Source organism: Lampris incognitus, chromosome 7 (assembly GCF_029633865.1).
Source record: "Lampris incognitus isolate fLamInc1 chromosome 7, fLamInc1.hap2, whole genome shotgun sequence".
In the NCBI taxonomy this organism is placed as follows: Eukaryota; Metazoa; Chordata; class Actinopteri; order Lampriformes; family Lampridae; genus Lampris; species Lampris incognitus.
The window spans coordinates 50,384,907-50,395,920 of NC_079217.1; the positions used below are offsets into that span (position 1 = coordinate 50,384,907).

The following is an 11,014-nucleotide window of genomic DNA, read 5'->3' on the forward strand; positions in this document are numbered from 1 at the left end:
TCCCTCGTGTGGGCCGGGGCGTACCCAGTCCCAACTCCTCCAAACTCCACCAGCCTCCCCGCAGCCCCCCCCCCCCTCTCTCTCTCTCTCTCTCTCTCTCTCTCTCCCCTCTTTTTATTTTTCCTTTTTCCTCCCTCTCTCTTTCCTTCCCTCTCGTCTCCCTCCCGCTCCCTCCATTACGGTGTATTAATGATCAGCCCTCGGCCGCCATGCAGAACAACCACCAAAAGGAGCATCTGTATAAGATCCTGGTGATAGGGGACCTCGGGGTGGGCAAGACCAGCATCATCAAGCGCTACGTCCACCACAACTTCAGCCCCAACTACCGCGCCACCATCGGCGTGGACTTCGCCCTCAAAGTGCTCAACTGGGACCAAGAGACGGTGCGACTACAGCTGTGGGACATCGCAGGTAGGGGAGGTTAAAAACAAAACGGGTCTCCGAATACCAATGAATAAATAACAATGGCGCGCTTTATGCGCGGCGGCTTGATTGCCCACTTTATTCCCAGGACCTGTGGCCAGGACCTGGAGCCCTCAAGGTACAGCTCGGCTCCCAGCCCGCGTGTGGCGTTTATCGTTACGGGTCAATCAGCGTCGTTTTATTGGGGTCGAATCACCGCTGACTTTTGTGGCTATCGCCGCGTCGATTCTATAACCACGTTATAACCACGTTATAACCACTTTATAATTTCGGTTAAAACTTTTTTATTTTTTTTTTCACAGCGATGAAATAAGTTACATTATTTCAACGCTGAAGGTCGGTCACGTGCCGGCTGTGTCGGGAATACGTTTATTAAAGAAACATATACTGCTTTTTTTGTGTGTTTTTTTTAACGTTAACGCCGAGTTTGACTTGCGGCTTAAGTGATATGGAGACGCCTTCGCGCCGGTGCGTTGCTGAGGGCAAACAAACCACATCTACAGTCGCTCGGCAGACTCAGAGGAAGCCGGGCCCTAGTTTTAGTGGCGGAGTCCCGGCGGTGCTCTCGCGCTTCTCGTCTCCGAACAGGAGTTTGCTGAACGTTTCCACGCGCGACGCTTGCGGTTAGAGACGGGTGACACCGCGTCCCCATGGAAACCTCTCGGCCGCTAATGGGGACGGTGTCACTGCGCGGAGAGAGAGCCAGAGAGAGAGAGAGAGAGAGAGAGAGAGAGAGAGAGAGAGAGAGAGAGAGAGAGAGAGAGAGAGAGAGAGAGAGAGAGAGAGAGAGAGAGAGAGAGAGAGAGAGAGAGAGAGAGAGAGAGAGAGAGAGAGAGAGAGAGAGAGAGAGAGAGAGAGAGAGAGAGGAAAGCAGTCAGCTCCAGTCTCTTGTGTTTAGACGTGGCCGCGAAGAAAACAAGATGGATTTGAAAGTTGGCTGAATCACACCAGTGCGTGCCCGGTGTCACGTGACAGGCTCTTGATAATTAGCTGCGGCCGGGGCCTCCGCGCTGAAGCGATGCTGCATACGTGATACCGGAGCTCGTGTGGGTTGTTATGAAGCAGCGGATTGATCCGAAGCACGACTAAGTGGTTTGGTTCAGGTCTCTGTCTCAGTTGATGGAGCCATGAGCTGTGAAAGCGGCGTGAAACCCTGTTTTCTCTGAGGGCTGCACAGTAAAGGGCCGTGTTTGTAGACAGAGGGATGGAAGGAAAACATTTGAAAAAGAAAACTGAACCGCAGAGAGGGAGGGGGGCGAGAGAGAGAGAGAGAGAGAGAGAGAGAGAGAGAGAGAGAGAGAGAGAGAGAGAGAGAGAGAGAGAGAGAGAGAGAGAGAGAGAGAGAGAGAGAGAGAGAGAGAGAGGGAGAGAGAGAGAGAGACGTACTGGAACGTTTCCATTTGATGTTTCCTGATAAGAAGTTGTTCACAACACCATCATGCTTGTGTGTGTGTGTGTGTGTGTCTGTGTGTCTGTGTGTGTGTGTGTGTGTGGGGGGGGGTTCTAAACTATCATCTGAAGACATTTGTTCACTGGTTATATAAAACCTAGCTGCCGTGGGAGACCGTGCTGTGCCGAACCGTAACAAGATGCACATAAGTGCACATGCCTACATGCTTTTCAGTTGAAACTAATGTGCTTGTCGAATTTAGATTAATATGTGAGGCGAATGTCCTTTACTTAAGTATTTAGGTTTGAGACTCAGTTAAGATCCATGGCGCCTGCTGGACACCCATGCGGCGGATTAGAAATGCCACCGCTGACCCCGGTGTCGGCCCAGCGGCACCTCCACTGGTCCAGGCACGTCTACACCGAAGGACCCACTGAACTACCGGCTGCCGGAGCCTCCCATGTACAAACCGATACTGGAATTAGCTTCGGAGTCCGGCCTCCTCGGCCCCCTGTTTTTCCCTAAAGCGAGGCCTGAGCCCCTGCACTTTATTAGAAAAAAAGGTCCACTCTTAATACAAGTCGTAAAGCTCTGCCCAGTCTCTGAAGCACCTCACTGTCCGTCTATAGGGGTGCGTACTCATTTCACCTCTTTTTGTGTCAAGTTGAACATATTTATATGTTTATGTGCGTGTGTGTTATTAAGAACGATTGGTCGCAGAGCGAATAACTGTCAAATGAATGTAAAATGTAAGTATTTGTGGAGCGGCGTGCACAACGGCTTTCAGGCCTCTTATCTGACACAGTATGTTCTCAGTGTGTTGGCTCCGCTGCAGCATCAGATCGGGCACATATTTGAGGTATTAATTGGCTGCCCTACATTTGTTTAATCGGCAGGCACCACGAGGGCACGCTGTGTTGAACCAAGCTATGAAACCATTCCCAACATAACTGACTTCACTGCTTCTGAACAACCCAGTTCGCCATGGCTGTGGTCGGTGTTAGGGTGGAGACGCTGGACGTTAGCGTAGGGTGGAGGGTGAATGGGTGCCCTGCTAGTACCAGAGGATGCCAAACATGGCCAAACACCCCCTCTGTTGGACGGGGAGTGGATGTCGCCTATGGCAGGATTTCATAAGTATTCAGCATGCATATTCAGTATGTGTTTTGCAATCCGGTCACAGTCTGGTTGGCACTGCTGGCGCTCTCGCTAAAATTATGGATGAGAAAATCGGTCCACACAGCACATTTCAACTGGACTTATCGTATTAATTTTTATCCCGAGGAATTTTGCAGCCAAACACACACACACACACACACACACACACACACACACACACACATACACACAGAGTTATTTATAATTATAATCAAGAACCACGACTCACTGTGTGACCACTAAACGTCCTTGCCACTCGGCGAGCAATTTTCCGCCGGAAGTTGGAGGAAATACAAGCACTTTTTGTCACAGTGAAAACTGTCTAAGGTTGGACTATCTGTTATACAGGCGTTACTTATACAGGCCCAGCTGGGGCAGGTTCTCTGGTGTTACCCTACCCAGTGCATGGAGTTTTGCTTGCAGGTCGAGGACATACTCTGTTCAATTTTTGCTGCGGCTTAGATCCTCCTCACGGCTTTTTTTTTTAAACTGAAACCAAAACACTGTGTGGTTTCCTATCAGACAATATTCAAAGATTACTTGAACCACATCTAGAGATAAAAGTGACTTCCTCGTGCTCTTCGGTCTGATGCTGCGATGAGATCCTTACCAGTTCTCTCAACAGGTACCCACCTTAGCGGTAAAGAGAGTGAGGTGCACAGGTTGACCATCAAGCTTAATCTCTTGGTCATATGCAAAGCGTAGTATGCTATCCCAAGGCTGTTTGAGTGGGTTGAATGTCTGGACCTAAGGGAGTCTAAGATAGAGGGTTTCTCACTTCCTCCTCCCCCTCAACAGCATCAGATGACCCCCACATCACCCCTAAGCATTTCATGTTATCTCACATTTCTCTATTAGATATTTCTATTCAAGTAATCCCCTTTGCTGGGTCGATGTCACATGTAGCGAGGTTGGAAAGCTTGCAGGTGGTCCTCCACCAGCGTTATGGAGGTCCGACGGCATGTGGCAACACACCTAGCTGGCGTTGGCAGCCGGCAGGCTCTGCAGGAGTTATGTCAAGGTTACCTGCCTGACCATCTCCACCACAGTAACCGCCTCCAGCATCATCATAATGGATAGCTCAAAATGGATGATGGTGGTCCTCCAGCAAGAGGCCTACCTGGTCCAGGGCGCAGGACACAGGTTGTGCACCGTTCACCAGGATTCCCCGACGGGAAGGGGAAGTGGGCGCACAACCCACTTCGTTGTCTGTCAATCACGTTCTGCAGCTGTCCCCTCAGATGTAGCCAGGTACACCTCAACATCTTCGTCAGATGCCATCCTAGACATCTGTGAGCTTGTAAACGTTGTGGTCTTAGGGCCTGCCTTCGGTTCGGACTACTGTTGATGGCTCTGCAGAAACTCCCACAGGAGACTCTATCCTCCATCTGCCCTCGTGCCTCGTGCCAGTGGTCTGAGCCTCCTGCAAGAAGAGATTCCCCAACTTTTGCTCTGTTTCACTTCTTAAGGACTGGATGGGCTGAAGACCAGAGAAAAGTGTTAGTGTGCTTTTTACTAAACATTTCCAGATTCAGCCACCTAACAACATTATCTCTTTCCACACAAGTCCTTTTTAAGGCTTCCTTGTGCCCCTGTGCCCGCTCAGGTCCTGGTCAGACATCTGGTCCTGGTGTCACTGCAAGCAGCTGGATACCCATCAACTTGCAGCTGTGGCTCCCAACAGCAATTAGTCACCCCCATTCTCTCCTAGCCATACCCAACCCCCACATCACGGGTCCAAAAAAAAAAGAAAAAAAGAAAAGACATCGGTCGTGGTGTAGATTTTTTTTTCCTCGTAGGGAAGACCAAGATAAACACCATCCCATATGTGTACCAGCTGACCTATGTGTTTCGGGTTCAGTTCAAATCGCTATGACAGAGTGACCAACATTCCCATCATTCCCATCGTGCTCGACGGTAAGCATTAATAAGTGCTCTCACATGAACAAGCCTGGCACCACGGCGATGCTATGGCTCGTTTGAGAACATGGGAGGCCCTCTTACTTGGCTCCTCTTTCATTGTGCCATTGATGAAGATAAAGGTTGCCTTCAAGGAAACAAGGACATGACTCATAATACGGGCTTATGAAGGGAGAATGTTGGGTATTTATGGGAACCTACGGGCTACGTGTCTCAGCTCACATGAGGGTCGGCTGAGGGATGGAGGGAACCTTTAACCCCTCTGCGTGCACTGCTCTTCCCCTCTCCCATGCGCCTGCTCCACTGAGCGCAAGCGGTCATGTGTCCCGCGCTCATGTGAGGGGGATTTGAGTCCTGAGCCAAGATATACAGAAAGGCTTTATTGTGAGCGGCGGATTAAGAGTTACTTAAAGAAAAACATAGTAGGTGTGCCCGTGGGTCTCTTCCTTTGCCTTATTGTCGTGCAGAGCTTGAGGGAGCGAAGTTGGGGCAAAGAATACGACTTGCGTTTTTCGATCCAGTCTTGGTTTAACAGAGTAAACCCGAGTCAAACTGTGTTGAATTTCGCAATCGCCGTATACTGGAGGCCACTTCGTTATCACATTCGTCATATGGATTCTATATTTACATTGTTCTACTGTTATATATATATATATATATATATATATATATATATATATATATATATATATATATATATATATATATGTATGTATATATATATGTGTGTGTGTGTATATATATATATATATATATATATATATATGTGTGTGTGTGTGTATATATATGTATATATTAGTGTGTGTGTGTGTGTGTGTGTGTGTGAGTGGCGCAGTGGTTAGCACAGTCGCCGCACAGCAAGAAGGTCCTGGGTTCGAGCCCCGGGGTAGTCCAACCTCGGGGGTCGTGCCAGGTCGTCCTCTGTGTGGAGTTTGCATGTCTCCCCATGTCTGTGTGGGTTTCCTCCAGGGGCCTCGGTTTCCTCCCACAGTCCAAAGACTTGTAGGTCAGGTGAATCGGCCATACTAAATTGGCCCTAGGTGTGTGTGTGTGTGTATATATTTGTTAAACAAAACAGTCAACAGTAGGGAAAGTGCTCAACAAATATGGAGCAAAATAATCCGGTGAGTCAAGTAAAGTCTTTATGAGACAGTACAAGCCTGTGTCATGCCATAGACCAGCAGGGAGTGGGCTTGTGGCTTTGGACGGCAGTTTTTAAAAAAAATTAGAATTTGAAAAATGTCTAAAACTACATCATGTATCCAGTGGGCTCTGCATTTCACCTTACCCAGGGACACACGGGGGTTAATGGAAGATTAGCTAAGGGAGGAGATGTCTTCCCATGCGTTGGGTCTCATAAATCACAGTCTGCTGGTGCAGCATTACCAAGGCAGCGGGTGGCTTCAGGCAGCTCTGTTTTAATGAGCAATCTTTAGGAACTTTGTGGAACCAGTGAAATGACTGTTCTCGGGGCCTCGGGGTCTCGGGGCCTCGGGGCTATGAAGATGTGGCGGTGTAAGTGGTGGAGTCGGGGCATATTGGAGGTATTGTGTCACATGCCTCTGTACTATGAACTCTTCCCAGGTGTGGTATTGGGACTCCGTATACAGGCCGGGAGACCATAAAAAGGCCTTGTTAGAGCCTTTTAGGGCCCAGTTTAGCTTGATCACAACTCATCACCACCACTGTTTTTTACGTTATTTCAGCCCCTTGACACACCTTAGCTCAGGTAGATTGAAATCTGATATGTCATTTCAGCTCCCAGTCAGCAGTTGTGTATTTAAGAATATGATGGTGTACAGATCCACCAGGTTGTGTGAGCATAATGGCCGTTACTACTCTTTAGATGACTGGCCGTTGGCATATCTTATTTGGTATATCTATTGTTACGCCCAAAAACAATCTACATTACATTCCCCTCTGCTGTCATCATGTCTCTGTATACACCAGCATACAGAATGGGCGAACCTCTGTCACCCGGCACGATATATCATGTCCGTCTGTCAACCTACTTATGACTGACTGACGCTGGAGGTCACATTTAATCGGGGCATGGATCGGTAACTAATCAGTCACCCTCCCTCCCCTATTTTGTTTCCTTTAAAGTATTGATAAAGACAATAGGTTTCATCCAAACATCCATTATCCAAGCCGCTTATCCCAACCAGGGTCGCGGGGATGCTGGAGCCTATCCCAGCAGTCACTGGGCAGCAGGTGGGGAGACACCCTAGACAGGCTGCCAGTCCATCACAGGGCCCACACACACACACACACACACACACACACACACACACATTCACACCTAGGGACAATTTAGTATAGTAATACTAATAATAATAATAATAATAATAATAATATATGTATATAGTATGTATAGTATATATTATATATATATGTGTGTGTGTGTGTATGTGTGTGTGTGTGTGTTTGTGTGCATAATATATATAAACACACGTATATAAACATGTATACATGTATACATACATGTATACATACATGTATACATACATACATGTATACATACATACATGTATGTATGTATAAATATATATATGTATATGTATAAATATATATATGTATATAAACCATCAATGGTGTTAATAAAAGCGCGTAACAAATGAGGAGCGGAATATTAAATGGAACATTTATATATATATATATATATATATATATATATATATATATATATATATATATATATATATATATATATATATAAGACAACAGAGTTCATGGAGAGGCCAATACCATTAACCCCTTCCTAATGCATCCTAACCAACACCTCATCTATCATAGCAACCCATGTAAGTGGGATTTTGACGCAAGCTTTTTGTTGAAATTACATCATTTTAGGGGTACAGCTAGAAATGGGCTGGGCTGGTCGACACGTTAATTCAATCCTGAAGATCCTCAGGAAAACAGATGTCCTAATTTAATACGCTCCATCACTGGCATATTTGAGACAGTGAATGATTTGTGAGTATTACCAGGTACGCCGCCGCTGCAGCAGCTCATTTCAGTGGTCCCCGTTTCCCTCCCGGGGAGAAATGACTTGATGCATCGTGTTTTACATCTTCATCATGACAGCCAGATGCAGGGAATGAGGGCAGGTGGGAACAATCTGAAGTGGCGGTGTTTTGGCTAGCAAGCAGATATGGCAGAAAACAACACGACAGCACAAAGGGGCTCAAACACAAACGCAACATATAGGTGTCAGGAAGTTCAGCAACAGCCACTTTCTTGAGAAGTGGGGCTTTAAAGACCAGGTAGGCTTCTGTGAGCTCTGAGTTGAGAACTAGGGGGCACGAGTGGAGGCCACCCATGCATAGCTGGATCTCAGATGCGTCGGTTTCTGTTTTGCAGTCTGGTCGCTGACTGGGTGGTACTGCTGGTGCTCTTGATAAAAATGTAAAAAAAAAAACGACGGATGGGAAAATCAGTCTGGACGGCACATTCCAACTGGGTTTATCACATCTTTTTTCTTTTTTTTAGCCCTAGGAATTTTAGTCACACATACACACACACACACACACACACACACACACACATTCAGTCACTTCTGTTCCTCTCTTGCTGATTTTCCAGTGGCTTTAATGCTTCTCCTTTCTGTTTTCCAGTGATGAAGAAGAAGAAGATGATGATGATTATTATTATTATTATACATTGAAGTGTTGGCATCAATTAATGATCTTATTCTCTCTCTGTTTGTGTGTGTGTGTGTGTGTGTGTGTGTGTGTGTGTGTGTGTGTGTGTGTGTGTGTGTGTGTGTGTAATCAGGCCAGGAGAGGTTTGGCAACATGACACGTGTTTACTACCGCGAGGCCATGGGCGCCTTCATCGTGTTTGACGTCACAAGGCCGGCCTCCTTCGAGGCCGTCACCAAGTGGAAAGAGGACCTTGACTCTAAACTGACACTTGCCAACGGGAAGCACGTGGCCACGGTGCTTCTGGCCAACAAATGTGACCAGGCTCGGGATGTGCTGACCAACAACGGGATAAAAATGGAGCAGTTCTGTGAGGAGCATGGCTTCGTGGGGTGGTATGAGACCTCAGCTAAGGTGAGAGAGAACACACACACGCACACACACACACACACACACACACACACACACACACACACACACACACACACACACACACACACACACACACACACACACACACACACACAACAACAACAACAATGGCCTCTGGAAGCAATGCTGAGATCTGAGTGTGGAGGCCAAGCTTTTACTGAAGCAACAAGGTTTAAACAAACCGTGTCAACAAACAACACACAAAGGGTGGCACGGTTGCCTCAAAGCAAGCAGGTCCTGGGTTCAAACCCCAGGGTTGTCCAGCCTTGGGGGTCGTCCCGGGTCGTCCTCTGTGTGGAGCTTGCATGTTCTCCCCATGTCTGCGTGGGTTTCCTCCGGTTGCTTCAGTTTCCTCCCACAGTCCAAAGACGTGTGTGTGTGTGTGTGTGTGTGTGTGTGTGTGTGTGTGTGTGTGTGTGTGTGTGTGTGTGTGTGTGTGTGTGTGTGTGTGTGTGTGTGTGTGTGTGGGCCCTGTGATGGTCTGGCAGCCTGTCCAGGGTGTCTCCCCGCCTGCACCCCAGGTTTGGATGATGGATGGATGGATGGATGGATGGATGGATGGGTGGGTGGATGGATGGGTGGATGGGTGGGTGGATGGATGGATGTCACCAAGCAGCCACAGAGCTGAAGTATGTCTGAGCACAATCTGTACCAGCTCTTTTTTTTTACAGAAGCTATTTTGTTGTTGCGCCCCCCTCTCTGTGGCTGGAAAGCAGAGAATCGTTTCGTGGAAGAAGACCCCATCCATAACGAGTAACATTATTATGCGTCTCGGGAGTGAGGCCGCAGGCTCAGGACCAGGGGGGTCCTGGATCACCGAACCCACATGACGGCCGAAGGCCCGAGCTGCGTCTAACATCAATCTACTGTTTCCTAAACTGAACTAGCCCTACCCAAGCCCCTACCCAATCACAATGCGTGACGTAGTGATGTCATCTGTAGTCGCAGGACCCTGAGCACCTCCGGTAGGGCGAGTAGATCAAGTACTCACACCGGTTCGAATCCCCGTGTTACCTCCGGCTTGGTCGGGCGTCCCTACAGACACAATTGGCTGTGTCTGCAGGTGGGAAGCCAGATGTGGGGTGTGTGTCCTGGTCGCTGCACTAGCGCCTCCTCTGGTCGGTAGGGATGCCTGTTCGCGTGGGGGGGGGAGTGGGGGGAATAGCGTGATCCTCCCACGCGCTACGTCCCCCTGGTGAAACTCCTCACTGTCAGGTGAAAAGAAGCGGCTGGCGACTCCTCATGTATCGGAGGAGGCATGTGGTAGTCCCCGGATCGGCAGAGGGGGTGGAGCAGGAAGAGCGGGGGAATCGGCTGGGTACAATTGGGGAGAAAAAGGGAGAAAAAAGCCAACAAAAAAAAAACAAAAACAAAAGTTCTGATCATATTCACATAAGCCTGAATGCACAGACGCCGTGATGGGCCCGTCAAAACGTGCTCTGCAGATTACAAAAAACAGAGAAGTTAACACAAACACAACTTAACACAAACACAACTTAACACAAACACATCCCCAAACAAAGACCCACACACATATGACACTATGAACAACGAGGTGTCTTCTTTAAATGTGTGGAGATAAAGCACGGCGGCTATGTGAAGTGAGATGAGCAGAGCACTGCTCCACCCAGACACCAACACACTGACACACAACATACTGACACACAACACACTGACACCAACACACTGACACCAGCACACTGACACACAGCACACTGACACCAACACACTGTCACACAGCACACTGACACACAACACACTGACACACAGCACACTGACACACAACACACTGACACCAACACACTGACACCAGCACACTGACACACAACACACTGACACACAACACACTGACACACAACACACTGACACCAACACACTGACACCAGCACACTGACACACAGCACACTGACACCAACACACTGACACACAACACACTGACACACAGCACACTGACACACAGCACACTGACACCAACACACTGACACCAACACACTGACACACAACACACTGACACACAACACACTGACACCAGCACACTGACACCAAC

General features: G+C 48.1%; 1 protein-coding gene across 1 annotated transcript in view; it reads left to right on the forward strand.

Moving 5' to 3' along the window:
• Positions 1–197: 197 nt before the first annotated feature.
• Positions 198–11,014, forward strand: part of rab38a (RAB38a, member RAS oncogene family) — an 18,075-nt gene continuing 7,258 nt past the window's right edge. The window contains exons 1-2 of the mRNA XM_056283076.1: positions 198–411; positions 8,669–8,949. Coding sequence (XP_056139051.1) covers positions 210–411; positions 8,669–8,949 — 483 coding nt within the window. The 5' untranslated portion in view covers positions 198–209. The remainder of the gene's footprint in view (positions 412–8,668; positions 8,950–11,014) is intronic.